The 16,584-nt window shown below is 36.9% G+C and overlaps 1 protein-coding gene and 1 long non-coding RNA gene across 5 annotated transcripts in view; one reads left to right on the top strand and one right to left on the bottom strand.

The window, feature by feature from the left end:
- Window positions 1-4: 4 nt before the first annotated feature.
- LOC147835034 (uncharacterized) lies at window positions 5-5,938 on the top strand. Its single transcript, XR_015500947.1, has 2 exons — window positions 5-4,024; window positions 4,163-5,938. It is a non-coding gene; the product is annotated as an uncharacterized LOC147835034 (long non-coding RNA).
- A 2,465-nt stretch (window positions 5,939-8,403) lies between these two features.
- The window catches only part of apbb1 (amyloid beta precursor protein binding family B member 1), a 29,824-nt gene continuing 21,643 nt past the window's right edge, over window positions 8,404-16,584 (bottom strand). For all 4 annotated transcript variants that reach the window (XR_015500930.1, XR_015500931.1, XM_087270324.1 and 1 more), the window contains 5 exons: window positions 15,900-15,972; window positions 15,742-15,822; window positions 13,582-13,694; window positions 13,285-13,461; window positions 8,404-9,265 (listed from right to left, as the gene is read on the bottom strand). Coding sequence is in view for 2 of the 4 variants with exons in the window: in XM_087270324.1 (XP_087126450.1) it covers window positions 9,101-9,265; window positions 13,285-13,461; window positions 13,582-13,694; window positions 15,742-15,822; window positions 15,900-15,972 (609 nt within the window). In the remaining 2 variants the exon portion in view is untranslated. The remainder of the gene's footprint in view (window positions 9,266-13,284; window positions 13,462-13,581; window positions 13,695-15,741; window positions 15,823-15,899; window positions 15,973-16,584) is intronic.

Below are 16,584 nucleotides of genomic sequence, written 5' to 3'. Positions count from 1 at the left end.
TCTTGTCTATGGGGATTAGAAAAATCAGTCTTGTGAATTATTCCTGTCCAATCAAATCACACATAGAAGGTAAATCACATCATAATGAACTCCCTCAAGACATGTGCACTTTATAATTGCAGCAAACTGTTTGGAAGTATTAAAAGTGTCCAAGAAGATGTCCAAAATCCTCACATGCATTAACCCAGAGACTGTTTAGATGCAGTTCACTGATGAGATGACGGATGTTTAAGGTATGATGACCAAAATGGCCTTCAACACTCAACAGGCGCAAGATGTCAACATGACACCAGATTGATGTTGTACCTCAACGTCGTGTGGACGTTGCATTTTGTTTGGAAATGGAAATCAGGTTAACATCAATGTCAAAATCAACCAAATATCAATGTCTAATGTTACAGCTTGTTGTTGTGTGGACATAATCACTATGACATCTATCAGATGTTGGATTTTGGTTACTTTCTAGCCCAACCTAAAAATCAACCAAATATTGACGTCATTTGACATGATTGGACATCAAAAAAATTGCCCTTAGATGCTGGCTAGACATTGAATTTTGGTCACCTGACATAACAACCTAAATCTAACCTAATATAGGTATCTTATGACATTATGTGCCTGCTGGACAATAACTGAATGCACTACAGAATGTTACGTTTACACACATCCACAACATACATGTAAATGCATCAGCTTTTCACAGTGTAATACTCTGAGTACTTTGAAAAGGTCTTTTGAATATTACTCAATATTCATGAGTAGTATTTACTACAGATACTTTCTCTACTTGCACTACATTTTTAAGCAAGTAATGGTACTTTAAGTATGATTTTTCAGTATTCTTTCCACCACTGGTGATGATCCTACTGAAGTCACAGTTCAATATGCACCTCGATTTTGGGGTCACGGTTGACACAGGTATGGTATAATATGAAAAGTAACACATCCTCTGTGCTTGCTTTTCTGTTAGTTTTGAACAGACAGAAGTGTTTTGTCACAATCAGCAAAAGAGCTGTAAAGCTACTTGTGATGCAAAAAGACAGAATAATGAAAGAGAAAACTTTATAACTAAACTGCGAATTAAACTTTCAAAGTTTGAGCCCAACCCTCTCCTAACAGCAAAAATTGTGCATAAATTCAGTAAGCTAAACTCTACTGCAAAATGCTAGTACTGACTAGAGGTCTGGTCATCACAGAATGTCAGATGGACAACAACTCTTCAATTCTGTGAGTTTGTGTAAAAAAAAAAAAAAAAAACTAGCTTTTTTGTGTATCTTCTGTAGCACCTTGCAGGGGTGGTCTAAAGTCCAGCGCAGAGCATGTTAGTTGTGCGCCTCGCTTACACACTGCTTAATACACACAAGATGTAGACCAATACGCAAATATCTTTACATATGAAAAATATTTAAAGGAATAAAATACCAAAAAATATTATTTTCTAGCCTACATAATTATATATAAAAAACACTGCCTCCATGCCTTCATCTCGGGGGGCTTTTTCAATTTATTCATAATTTGCTTTTGTATAATGTTATCATTATTAGCAGTATTATTTATTATCAGCATATTTATATTTGTTCTATTAAAAACAAGCTTAGATTTGTCCACCTGTCAGGTTTTAGACCATATGGGGCACAGCATGTGTATTTGGATATAACTCAGTTTTTTGAGCACACTTGTTTATTATTGTTCATTTATTCGTTTGCTGGAAATTAGAACTGAATTTAGAAAATGTTTTGAAACAAATATTTGTGCTTAATAAACGAAAATAATTATGAAGGCAAATGGATATCTGTGCGTACAACACATTTCCCTATCCACGAAAGTGAAAGTAAAGAATGAGGAGGCTCATCTCTCATTCTTATGCGGTAGATGCTCTCTTTAACTGTTTTCTTGCTAGTGAAGTGCTCAGTTTTTCCCCTTACAAAGTCCGCCATGTAAATAGCAAGTGTGCTATGGACTCTTAAAGGGAATGGGAGATTAGACTCTGATTGGTTTATTCTCAAAACACACCTATAACTCATGGAGAGAATAAATTCAACCCTGTTAGACCATGCGCGGCGACGCAAAGCAAATTTTTACCGTCGTTAAAATAGCAAAAGTAAATTCTGACATGCCCTGAATGCTTTTGCACGCTGCACTTTGATCTTTGCGCATGGATCGTCAAAATAGAGCTCAGATACATACTTTGTGAATGGCTGCAACGATGTTGCACTTCTGTGGTCTTTTCTGCCTAACTTTAGTGACTGGACTGCCGTCATGGTTCAGTACGAATACATATACCATTACACCCATACCAAGTACAAAGTTATGCTCTTAGTCTTAAAATTGTTAGTTTGTCATTTAACAGCTTTCATTAGAAATGCAATGTTCAGAGATCACCTAGTTTTACAGAGGCCTATACTACAAAGTGAGTATAGGAGGCTATGCAAAAAAGTTTGCACAGGTGGTTGATTTCAATTCAGCTCAGTCCTTGATTCATCTGTGGTTGCCACAGCAGAATGAACCACCCAGTGCAGGACTCATCTCCATCCCTCTATGGGATATTGTAGTTTTAAAAACTGCCAAAGTGCTTTAATTCAGATTTATTCAGAAGATAAGCATTTTCAAAGGTTTATTTCATTGTCACATTATATGCATTATGTAACATTCAGTTTATATAAATCAAATTTGATCAATTCACAAAATACCAGCTAAAATTTGAGAGGCAAATTTACTTATCACATTTAAAGAGAGAGTTCACCCCAAAATCAAAATGTACTCACCCTCAAGTAGTTCTAAAATGTTAGGTTTCCTTTTCATGGTAAAGACAAAAAAAGATCATTTGAAAAATGTTAGAAACCCCTAACTAGGCCCACACGAAATCTGCGAGCGCAATATTATTGACTAATTTGAAAATGTTCATCTGATTTATGCACAGTAGAGTTTGTAAAGTAATATTTTCTGTCTTTTAGTATATATATTATATGAGAGACTTGCTTTGTTTACAAAATAAAGTGAATCTAATTAGATTTGCAATTTAAACATTAAATAAAAGTTAAAAAGGTATTACTTTTTATTTCACTAATTAAGGTTTTAGTTACGATTCTCCCAAAATAATTCTGCAGAAATCTGCAGATTTTAACCAAAAATCTCAGCAGAAATGGCAAAAAATGTCCGCAGATTCCGCCTGGCCCTGCCTGTAACCATTGACTTCCATTGTAGGAAAACTAAACGGATACCAAGGAAGTCAACGGTGCTAAAATCCAGCATTGTTCTTAACTTATTTTGTGTTCAACAGAAAAAGAACCTCCACAGGTCTGTGACCAGTTAAGAGTGAGTAAATAGTGACAGGATTTTCAGTTTTGAGTGAACTTTCTGTTTAACCAATCAGAAAAGTAACATTTTTCTTGTTTTATAACAAGCACTTTGTAAAGCTGTGCTTTCTAGCACACAGATATAAAGTACCCTCATGGAATTTTACAGAAAAGAAAAAAAATGACTATATTATATAATGATGTTGATGTAATGCTAAATATGTACATGTATGCTTTTTCTACAATGAAGTTGGTTCTGTAGTCTAATCAACAGTACTACATTAAGCATCACATTATCTAGACCTACACACGTTAGAGATAAAGGGCCAAGATGAAGCATTCAGAGACAAGACCGCTTGAACAATTAAGTGCATTCAAACATTCCCTTTAGTCATAGGTGTGTTATTTAACATGAAAAACAAAAGTGTGGCCCTAATAATGTGTATTAAATGATGTGGGAATATAGACCTTGATATTAATGAGTTCTAAACCGTTCCTAAAAGTGTCACGATAGGACAATGTGTATTTGAAAGTAATTAGGTCTACATACAGCAAGACAACCAGCATTGCAACATTTAAGATTATTCACAAAACATTTAAATATGTGCATATAATCAGTTAGCTTCAATTTACATTTTATAGAGTGACAAGAACACTTTCAATGACAAACCAGTATGTACAAACCGTTTAGATCAGGGGTGGGCACACTTGATCCTGGAGGTGCCGGTGTCCTGCACAGTTAAGCTCCAACTTCAATCAAACACACCTGCTTATAGATTTCTAGTAATCATGAAGACACTAATTAGCATGTTCAGGTGTGTTTTATTAGTGTTGGAGCTAAACTATGCAGGACACCGGCCCTCCAGGATCAAGTTTGCCCACCCCTGCTCTAGATAACCTCACAATCTCTGTTGAACAACAGCTGATGCTGAGCGTTTTTGAACATGAGCAAAAAATTCATATAAAAACCGCTCAAAGCAAAAAAAAAAAAAAAAAAAAAAAAAAAACGTACAAGGTAATAACAAATGCTATTTAAAGCAATGAGCAGATCCAGTTTGGAAGACTAGGATATGTCAATTCCATTACAAATGGAAAAAAGGTCAAATAATTAAATCCACAAATGAACAGAGTGGGTAAATGGAACAAGGCAATGGAAAAATGAAAGAAATGAAAAGGCATTGTGCCTTGCAAAAAGTAACTTCAAAAGTGTGGAACTGCACCTTAAAGTATACAATGATTAGCCTTCCTGTAAAATGATTCTGTTATTTAGATATTTCCCAAGTGATGTATAACAGAGTAAGGACATTTAACAGTAATTCCTATAATAATGGCAGATTTACATTTTTAAAGCTGCGGTCACACTGCACTTTTCTCCCCATAGACCTCCATTCATATGCACGCGAAACTGCATCGCTTGACGATCGAGGATTAAACATCCGCTTGTTAAGTGTGACGTCATGCGAAGCGCTGCCGAGTCTAAGCGCTCTATACAACGGTATGGGGAGACTCATGAAATAGCAATAATAACTGTTTACAAAGTGATTTAATATGTTCTAAAATCACGATCGCAAAATATACACGTCCATGCCTTATATCCGATGGCCAGAAAGTGATAAAATTTTTAATAAATTAAAATGTTGGTATTTGTGACGCAGCAAGATTGTTGTGTACACTATGACTTTATATAAAATTAACTTTAATGTGTGATATGAATCAAAAGTAATCATAAACGAATGATTTCTAAACTCAAATGAGTAGTGGCCTGGACCCGGAAACAGTATTAAATACGTCACCAACACATCACCACTTAAAGCGGATGACCTCTCTGTACAGGAGCAATTGCTCGCTTTTTTAAATGTCTAATCATCTTGGTTAATCCTGCCCTTTTTCGCAGCACTGTACGACAGAATTTTGCAAGCTTTAAATTTAGTTTGACCGCAGCTTTAGGTCAATATCATTAGCCTTCCTAAGAATTTGTCTCCCTGATTGGCTTCAGAACAAACCACTGTTCCAATAGCTTCACTAATTAACCCAACTTATCTAGTTAACAAAATAAGCCTGTAAATAAAACTAGCATCTTGCAAAATATTAAAATATGTACTATCATCAAGGCAAAGACAAATGAAATTAGTTATATGAAATAAATATTTAAAGGGGACCTATTATGCCCTTTTTGCAAAATGCAAAATAAGTCTTGGATGTTCCTAGAGTGAGTATGTTCAGTTTCAGCTCAAAATACCACAAGCATTTTGTTCATGACTTGTTCACAACAAATGGCTGTGTGTGAGCGTAGCAGAAGATTTAAAACTCTAATAGTGGACTGCTGCTCGTTTATGCTTATGAGGGAGAGATCTTGAGTAACAGGTGGGGCTTTCCCCCTCTGATGACATGTAGAAAGGTTTCATGTGTGATTCTGAAAAAGTGGAATTCATTTTGTACCACTAGAGGCTGACAACATTCACACACTGTGGCTTAAACAATCACTTCATTAAACAGTAGTTGGGGAAATATTTAAAAAATGAATACAAAGATTTAACAAGAGGGCTAATCATTTTTGACTTTAACTGTATATAAATCCGTGTGTCAGTGTATCTTTTGGTCATTGGATTTTCATTTTAGAAACTGATATTGAACACTATAAAGCGTTTTATAATTTTTGTTTTAAAATTAAAAAACGAAATTAAGATTCAAAGCATTTTTTGATTTTCGTTTTTTTAATTTTAAAACGAAAAAAATAAAAAAAACGGCTCGATTTTCTTTTTCATGGTATTTCATCATGGTTTTTCACAGCGGAATGAACCACCAACTTATCCGGTAAGTTTTACACAGCGGATATCCTTCCAGCTGCAACCCTATTTCTGGGAGAGGCTAGCCTACTATGGGCTATTATATTTGTCTCATTAATAATGCTATAAAGGTATTTTCTTGTTACAACAGGATTTTCTTAATACATATTTTTCTCATTGAACATAATTGACAATATATGCATTATTTGCATTGCTGAACAGGTGCTGAAAATAAAGTTTTTGCTAAAAACAATCACACTTCAGGAGTGACAGAAACATTAGACATTCATTTGGAATCATTGTGTAACTCTCAGTCAGTGTTATAGCTCCGTGGTGTGTGTGGGTGTGTGTATGTGTGTGTGTATATATATATATATATGTGTGTGTGTGTGTGTGTGTGTGTGTGTATATATATATAGCAGTTGGCTATTTTTTTATAATTTCTGCTGCTTTATTTGCACATGGCTATATGAAATTATGGATAGACCCATTGTAGCAGGGAGATGATGACACCTGTGAGCTTAGCCATAGTCTGTTTTTAAAAGACAGGGGATGCTAATCAGAGTGTGCAGCATGTCTCTTTTCAGATAAAATTAATTGTTCATTTTTATTTTAAAGTACTACGACTTCTTGAAATGTGCGCAATGAACAACTGTATTAATGCCTCCCTCACTTTAAATGATTTGTGGTCAAACTTCGGGCATTGGAAGTTTTAATGTTTTAAACAACATTAAAACTTTCTTTCAGAAAAGTGTTCAGCAAAGCAACCTAAAGCTTGCATGTAATGTCGAAATAAAAATAGTTTCATTTAAAATATGCTAACAAAAATTAAATATATAGCCTATAACGCCCCTTATATGTGAAATATGTTGTCCTAATGAGGAAAATATGTCTTAACAAAATCCTGTTATAACGAGAAAATATTTTGTAAAGCATTATTAAGTAGGGAAAAAAAATAGTAGCCTATTCACTAATCTTTTTGGCTCGAGACTTTCGGTCTAATTCACTTCCATTCATTTTTAGACATTAAAAACTGCTCGTTACGCTGCTTGATGTTGCAAACTGATAATTTCTTAATACATTATTCCACTTGGTCTGTATAGTCATACAAACATTTGTTTGTAGAGCAAGTCGTTTGACTGTTTTCTGCCGTTTATTATTCCTAGTCATTTCTCCCATAGGCGACTGAAACGGAAGTTCTAAGACAATTGCGAAAACAGGCGCACTTCCGCATTTTAGAATAAGGCCAATAGTAGGCAAGCAGGTCAGCATTGTGTCGCCTTGAATGAGCCGGCCTATCTGGTTTCAGAATATAAAAAACAAGTCTTTATTCATTTTAGTTTTCTGGTGATTTTATTTTTTGTTATTCGAAATAAAAAATGAAAATCAAATCATTTTTGATTTTCTGCATTTCACCATGAATTTTCACCATTTTATTTTTATTTTAAAATTCAAAAACCAAAATCAAAAAACGCATTGAGACCTGGAAAGCGGTCTTGAACAGGGTTAACTCTTCCTCAATCTGTGCACGTCACAGGCTAATACAATGCAAGGTAGTGCATAGAGCTCACTGGTCCAAGAGCAGGCTAGCTCGCATCACCCTATAGACCCTGAGTCGAACAGGTGTCATTCTGGTACAGCTACTTTATTCCATATCTTTTGCTACTGTCCTTCCCTGCTTTCTTTTTGGAGACAAATATTTCTCTCGCTATCAGCTATTACCACTGTTGATATCCCACTATGTCCAATTATTGGTTTATTTGGGGTTCTTCCGCCCGACCACACTTTACCCTCTCATTTTGTAGACTTTGTAGCCTTCTTAACCCTTCTGGCTAGGCGATTAATTCTTCTGAACTGGAAGAGCCCTCACCCTCCTTCTCACACTTGTTGAATAAGAAATGTTCTTTATTTTATGAAATTAGAAGAAATGAGTTACTCTCTTCACCGAACTAGCACTATTTTTATTAAATTGTGGGAACCCCTTCGCAAATATGTCCAAACTCTTCAGCTTGACCTTGCTCCTTCTGATCGAGTCCCCACCCCCTAATGCCCAGCTTTTACGGGAAACTATTTCTGGTCAACACATTGTAGACTTGTTTTTTCTGTATATAAGATTGTACTAGTGTTGTTGTTTTTTATTTATTTATCTATTTATTTTTATAATTATTTTTTATTTATTATTATTTATTTATTTATTTTTATTATTATTATTATTTGCTCAAAATACTCTTCAGTGTATTTGCTTATTGTTACATGTTTATGTTTTAGTATATTTTTGTAATGTTTCACAATGTATAAATAAAAATACATTAAAAAATGCATTGAATTTTAATTTTCGTTTTTTAATTTTAAAACGAAAATCAAATAATGGCTTGTTTTTGTTTTTTTTTGTTTTTTCCAATATCTGTTCCTAAAATGAAAATCCAAATGACCAAAAGATACACTGACCATGAATGAACTACAAATGTGTTCCACTGAAAAAAAAAAAAGCAATATGGGAACAATTTCAATTTAGGGTCGCATTACGAGTTCTGGATTTGTTTTCAGTTGATGGTTCAGTATGTTGAGTTTTAACAAGCAACCAAAGTTTGCAAGAACAGTCAGAATTAGTTGGCAATCAGAGTAAGAGGAAGAACAACAAATAATAAATAAGCACATCATATAGCATATAAACTAATGTTAGTGTTTTGGGAAAGCATGCACAATATTTAGTGTCCTTAGGGAGTGTAGTCCACATAACATTGTAAAGCCAATCTGTAATCTGAAGTTACATTCATATGTGGTGTCAAATCACTTTTACAGTACATCTACTAACAAACATGTGGGAGGAAATGTAGTGTACAATAGGGAAATATATAGGAACAATTTGTGTCCTCTTGGTCAATTTGTGATAACTGCAAGATGACCGCTGAAATAGCATGACCTTCTAAAACACCCCTCTACTTTCAGGCCCATAAAACACACACAAGGAAGAAATACATATTTGCACTGAGCACCGATGAGGGAGTGTTACCCTTTTTAGGGGGTCTGGGATCCAGATCTCTTGAAGCTACCCAGCAGACTCTGAACACCCTTCTTCACGCTTGAGCCAACTCTGCGTGCCACAGAATCGGCAGGTGGGCCCGGCAGACAAGAGCTGCCACTGATGGGAGGACGAGCATCCAAACACTTCTGATACCTTAGCTGTAAATTACGGAAGATGGCATTTAGACTCGAGGCATCTTTGAAAAATAGCATCACAAACAACTAGGTTTGTAGGAGTGCTCTTAACATACAGATGGAGTCAAAATTGTAAACACTCCTGTGAAATTTCACAGGTGAAGTTTACTTGGAGCAAAGAAGTCACTGCATTTGCTATAATATTTTTTCTTCTGGTGACAGCCTTATTTCTTTTAGTTTGGATGGAATAAAAGCAATTTTAACAAATTTAAAGAGCCCCTATTAAACACTAAAAAGGGTATATTTTGGTTGTAATGGTCTCCGACAGCAAGCTGACATGCATGCAAGGTCAAAAAACTCTTTCATTGTCTTATGATATGCATTTATTTTTACCTAATTAATCCAGCGACTCCAAAAGGAATTGTTCAGAGATTCATTTGTTCCCAAACCCCTCCTTAGCATAAAGCTAATCTGCGCCGATTGGACTGTTTACAGCCTGTTGCGACTGGTCGACTGCGTCTAGTGCGAGACAGAGGAAAATGCCCACCAGGTGTGTGTGAGCATACCGGCCAACTCTCCTGTTTTTCCCGGGAGTCTCCCGTATTTCAGACCCTTCTCCCGTCACCCTTCCGTTTAGTCATTTATCCCGGAAAACTCCCATAATTTAAATGAAAAGTCCCATACATCAAGTCTTTTCCTTTAACAAATGGCAGACGAATCCCCGGTTGTAAGCATATAGATTCCAGGGAACACAGCACAAGGCTGGGTTAATAATGCTGAGATATTTTTTGCAAAAATAAACCTCAACCACTGACTCTTCACAGTTTCATCTTTGGGTAGAGGAAAAAACACGAACTTTCTCATCAGCACAGCGTTTTCATGACTTGATTCAACCGGGATCTGCTACAGTGTTTGTGGGTGCGGCCGCAGGTTTCAATTTTCCCAGGTTTGAGCACACAAATTAGTTTTGTATCAACATCATGCTTAATCGGCTAAAGACTCGTTATTAAGACGATTCCTTTAAAGCAATACGAGTCGACTCTTTTATAGCTCAATCAATAGTTTTAAACACTGTGCACTTTCAGATTTAGGCCTTAGCTGGATATTTCACTTCACTTAGAGCTGTGTTACACACTACATGGAAAATCATTTTTAAAATCCCATAATAGGGGCTCTTTTTATTTTTCCCATTGTCTACAAAGAAACCACCCTTGTGCGATAACTTTACCTACTTAGCATTATGATTTAAACTGCACTTTCGACTGAATACTAGTGTCTTGCATAACAAGTAGAAAAATATGATGTACTGTCATCATGGCAAAGACAAAAGAAATCAGTACCTAACATTCACCATATGATCAGTCTAATGAACAAATGTTTAAAATTCCTGCAGTATATTTGAACTCTCACAGCGTTGGTTACCAATGACTTACACTATTTAAAATAAATAAAAACCAAGGACCCGCATTTCACCACAACCAACTTATTATGATAAGTATTATTATTATTTGTTAAATATAATTTAAAAAGTCACATATCATGTGATGGTCTGTGGATGAGTTAAGATTTGGAAATCAAATAAGTTATACAGACAATAGCACCTTTCACACAGTAATACCAGTAAATATTCAAAAAATTTCCAGAATGACCAGTAAATTTCAAAAAGCGCTGTTCACACAGGCGAGAACGTTATGGAATTTTTCCGGAAAAGACCATTTACAAGTTTTCTCTAAAATACCAGTAAATTCTGACATCATTTATCAGAAACGACCTCTCTGCGCTTGTATTTGTAAACATTTGACTACATTACAAACTCTGTGGATGGATAAGACAAAATTAAAAACTATTAAAGGATAAAACATATAGAGAAACACTTTCACATTATGAGATGTACATGATATGTGTGTGTGCTAGTGCTCAGCAGCTGCTTCACGTGCAAGCACAACGCATCACGCAACTGAAGGAAGCAGAGCTTGAAAGTAAACAAAAACGGCTTATCATAAGCATCTTATAGATAATTATTTACACAGTTGGCATTAAGAAGGAACATAGAAACGTTTTCTGACCAACATCTAGCAGCTAAATGTGTCTGGAAAAATACTCAAAGGCTTTTATCTTAATAAACTGCGTGGATGTGAATGTGTCTGAATGTTCTGATTGGCGAAAGTCAAAGTCCCTTTAAGGCAAGTTATTTCACTCTGCAGCCATCTTTGAAACACCTCTCGAGCATGCTTAGGCATTCTGTCTGAATGGGAAAACACCAAATTCTCCAAACTGCTTGCCAAGCTTAGCATTGATTTTCACATTAGCAATCACCAATAAAATTAAATAACAACTGTGTCTCTAGTTTCATTTCTAAACGTCCAAATTACACAAAATCTGCAGAAACTCATGTCTGGTCCGAGCCCCTCACCCAGAGCAAAGAGCATAGAATCACCAAGAGGCGACACTCTAGTGCAATTCGGGAAACAGCCGCTAGATGGCGCGGCGGCCATTTTGGAGTGAAAGCTCCAATAGAACTACAGCATTTCATAAGTCTGTAAAATAAACTAATAAAAGTCCTGATGATTGTGATAGTAAGTGTTGTATTGTCATCTTTTAGGTTGTATCTCAGCTTTATTGCGCTTTTTAAACAAATAAATACATAACAAACAAAGCAGCTGCTTGACATGGCGACAGCAATAAGATCCAATGGACAGCCGATTGCTTTCACTCCAAAATGGCGGAATCCGGGGCCGTTGCTGGGCGCTGCAGTTGCAATGTAACGTTCTATCCACTTGTTAAGTGGTGACGTGTTTGTGATGTATGTAATACTATTTCCGGGTCCAAGCCACCATTCATTTGAGTGTAAAAATCAATCGTTTATGATCACGTTTTATTCCTATCACACATTAAAGTTAATTTTATAAAAAAATAATAGTGTACACAACAATCTCTGGGCTTGCTGCATAACAAACACCAAAAATTTAACAATGTATAAAAATATTAATAACTTTCTGGCCATCGGATATTAGGCATGGACATATATACTGTGATCGTGATTTTCGAAAGCAATAAATCACTTAGTAAACGTTTATTATTACCATTTCATGAGTCTCCCCATTCAATTGAATAGAGCGCTTGGACCCGGAAGCCGCTTCGCGTGACGTCACACTTAACAAGCGGATTGAGTGTTGCCTCTTGATCATTCTAAGCTCTTTGCCCAGAGTAATATCAGTCTAAAGCGATCGGTGATTGGCTCCTGTACTAGTAGGCGAGGCTTCATTCGCCATATTGACAAATTTTTTGCGCAATCTTCCTTTTGGGTTCACACAGCGCAGCATTCCAGCAAATTACCAGTAACATTACAACTTCTCTATCTAAATAGCCGGAACGAATTTACTGGTATTTTCAAAAAGGGCCTGTTCACACATACATTAGGGCCGTGTCTGAGTCCACTACATGCTTTCAGAGGTGCATCCAGCTCTTTAAGCTCATAAACTCCTCCAGAAACTGAACCTGGCTGATGGAGGTTTTCAGCAGTGCTTCTGACTGAACCCAGCCCAGTTTGATGAACTTTTTTAATTGGATCAATACGCGCCACGCCATTCGCGCAATTCTCGTCATTCGTGCCGCGCGTATCGCGCCACAGAATGTCTATTCGCGCGTTTGCATTGACTTAACATGTAAATCACTCGCGCTTGACGCGCGTTCTGCGTCTGGTGTGAACGCAGCATTAGAAAATTGCTGGTATGAAAGGGGCTAATGTCAAAATAGTGTTACAGTGCTTTTTTGTGGAAATATTTAGCTCATAGTATTGCGAAACTATAGTATCATTGTATGAAAAGCATAAACAATTTATACATCTTATTTTGTGTTCCACCTGCATGATACTCATTCCTCTAACAACAGTTTTACAGCTGCTTGAACTAAAAATGTAATGCTAGTTTTACAAGCAGCATGTGAATATTTTAGTCTCATCCACATCTGGGGCAACTTCATTTGATTGTATAGTATAGTAATGGGCAAGTATGTAAAGAATGTACTAGGTATTCCTTGCTCACCATGCAGGCAGCCTGTACGGCCTCACTTAGACTGGCTGCATTTGGATCACACCAGAACATGTGACAGATAAAGTCTCCAGGTCCCTCTGCCATGATGAACGCAAAGGTGTGAACGTCTTTCCCGACTCCCATAAATGACAGGAAACGCACACGACACTCAGAGAGAACTTCCTCTGTCTGTTTGCGAAAAAAAGATAGAACTTCAGTGCAATTAACAAAGCTAAGCAGACATTTAAAATCAAGAATTGGGTATTCAAGTTAATAATACTTAAGTGTAAAAAAAAAAAAAAACTTGACCTCAGATGTTAGAACAGTAAGCGTAGCAGAGGCCACGTTTACAGTCACAGGTGTCCAATCCTCCTTGTCTTTGTTTAGGGCAGTCTCCAGTGCTACATTAATAACTTCCATCCCTTCAAATAACAAAACCAACACGACAAGCTTATTTCAGAGAACTAACTTTCAGTTAAAAATATAAGCAGGTATTTTGAGCAGTCACAGATAAATGGCATACAATGGAACACAAGTAAAGGTAACAATTGGGGACAACTGAGGGGAAAATGCAGGAGAGTAAGGCATTTAAGGCCCCGTTTACACTAATGCATTTTAGTTTGAAAACGCTGAAGTTTTGCCACGGTTACGCCACCCGTTCACACTACGCCGGAGTTTTCGAGCGCCGAAAATGGAGCGTTTTGGAAACGCTGAAGAGGCCGTTTTCATACTAAAACATCAGAAAGGTCCGACCCTTCCTATCTGAACATGCAGCTCAACTCCTTGTTCAAGCTCTTGTTCTCTCCAGACTGGTCTATTACAACTCTCTACTAGCCGGGCTTCCAGCTAACTCTATCAAACCTCTTCAGCTGCTTCAGAATGCAGCAGCACGAGTGGTCTTTAATGAACCTAAAAGAGCACAGGTCACTCTGCAACTCATCCATTTGCACTGGCTGCCAGTTGCTGCTCACATCAAATTCAAAGCTCTGATGTTTGCTTACAAAGCGATTTCTGGCTTTGCTCCTTCTCATCTGCTCTCACTTCTGCAGGTTTATGTGCCCTCCAGAAACTTGCGTTCTGTGAATGAACGTCACCTCGTGGTTCCATCCCAAAGAGGGAAGAAATCACTTTCCCGAACTCTCGCATTCAATCTGCCCAGTTGGTGGAATGAACTCCCTAACTGCATCAGAACGGCAAAGTCACTCGCTGTCTTCAAGAAACGACTAAAAACTTAACTATTTAGTCTCCACTCTCCTTCCTAATCTGCAATTGCCTCTCTGGTTCTATCGTTCACTGTACTACAAAAAAATAAATAAATAAATAAATTTACTAATGTTTTGCTTCTTACACTTTACATACCTGAAACTTGCCTACAGCACTTATTCATTGTTGCTCTTATAGTTGTGTAAATTGCTTCCTTGTCCTCATTTGTAAGTCGCTTTGGATAAAAGTGTCTGCTAAATGACTAAATGTAAAACGCTGCTGCTCCGTCTGAGTGTGGATGGGGGAAAACGGAGACATTTCAAAACGGAGGTGCGGCTGCCGATATTCGAATCTCTGATTGGGGTTTTTCCTCAATATTAAGTAGCCTAACGTTGCACACAGTTTAGTCCTGCATCCTCTTCTTGTAAGTTCAGACTTCGCAAGTTTGATATGGCAAACAGACTCCCGAGAACATGTCAGTTAAATCTTCAAAGGGAACAGTGCACTTTATAACCTTATTCACATCATCCTGGCTACATTGTTTCACTATATCTTAATAGTAAAATGAAAACATGATATAAGGAACTGCTATTTTCATTTTGATATTAACAACTTTGACATTAACAGACAGCAGAATTGTTGAGGCGTTGTGCAGCATATATGAGCGTCATCTTCACTGCATATGTATTCATAACAAAATGAAGCCTATAACATTACTGCCTCCTCTTCATTCATTTTGAGTGAAAATACGAAACATACCGTCTGTTTTGCTGAATATCATTATTACACTATAGCGTACAATAAGCTTATACATTATAGGAAATAAAGGCAAGCAATCAGTCAATATACAGAATGTACGTGGTTTCATTAATTATTATCTTTGCGATCACCCAAAACAAGTTATCCGAGAACAAGTAATAGATTCAAAAGACCAAACTCGGGAAATATGTCATTAGATATAGACAACAAGATGAATTAAATATCACGTTTAACAAATATAGTGAGATGAGATTCAGCTGGAGATCCTCGATGAACACTCCGAGCACAGCTCTCATCTGGGTAGATTTGCTGCAGCGCATGCAAGTGTGTGTGTGTGTGTGTGTGGTCACATCATGTGCGTTTTCACCGTTTTGACGTAGACCGAGAGCTGTTCAGAAACGCTGGGTGAAACGCTAGAGTGGATGGGGATCGTTTTCATTCTAAAACGCCGTTTTAAAACTAAAACGCACCAGTGTAAACGGGGCCTAAGATAAGAGAACTTCTTACCAACTGGCTTTGTCACTTGCACACGACCCAAATATCGCACTTGGAATCGTTGGACCAGCTCATTCTTGGGAACTGGGAACTCTGGAGGACAAAAGCTTAAGGTCATTCATAGTAGTACAATGCAAAAGCGTACATCATAATTTGTCTTTGGATCTTACCTTGAAAAGGGATGTCTCTTAGTCTTGAGGGGTCAGAGTTTAGTCTGCTTGATGACTTCCTCTGAGCCATAATCTGGAGAAATATAGACCACATAAGCACATCAACAATTGCATACTCAGTAGTAACTGTAGCTAACTTGCATATTTTAACTTCCATCTGGCCGTCAAAATGGAGTGAAGGAACTTGACGTCAATTTGTATGCAAAAACCAGAGTTAGCAGTTCTGGTTCCCTCGTCCCAAAGTCAATAGGTTTTTTTCAATGGGATTTCAGTTAAATCGGTTATAACTTAAATAAGGTTTGTGGCTAACACAAACAAAAACAAAACTGAAATATTGGTATGTGGCTCTACTATCTTTGTCAAATAAATGAACCCATCCTTTGACATGGACAGGCTTTACATTAAGCCTTCATGATCTGTCTGTAATCTTAAGAGTTTTTGCCCCTCATATATCTTCTACTGTTAAATCTTTTTTTTTCTCTCTCTTCAAAATATCACACATCTTCAATTCTCTCTAACTCTTGCTGTGGCTGAAATCTCAATGCAGATGGGGCTGGATTCGTGCATGGACTATTGCAATGCTGCTTTTTTGGTCTGCCTAAAAAAACTGGTTGCAGTAGGTTCAAAAATCAGCAGCAAAGCTTTTGTGTTAATACCCCCTTCAAGTTATGGAACACACTCATTG

This window comes from Danio rerio, chromosome 10, assembly GCF_052040795.2.
Source record: "Danio rerio strain M-AB ecotype USA chromosome 10, GRCz13ab, whole genome shotgun sequence".
Classification (NCBI taxonomy): domain Eukaryota; kingdom Metazoa; phylum Chordata; class Actinopteri; order Cypriniformes; family Danionidae; genus Danio; species Danio rerio.
This window is presented reverse-complemented; position numbering and strand designations above follow the sequence as displayed.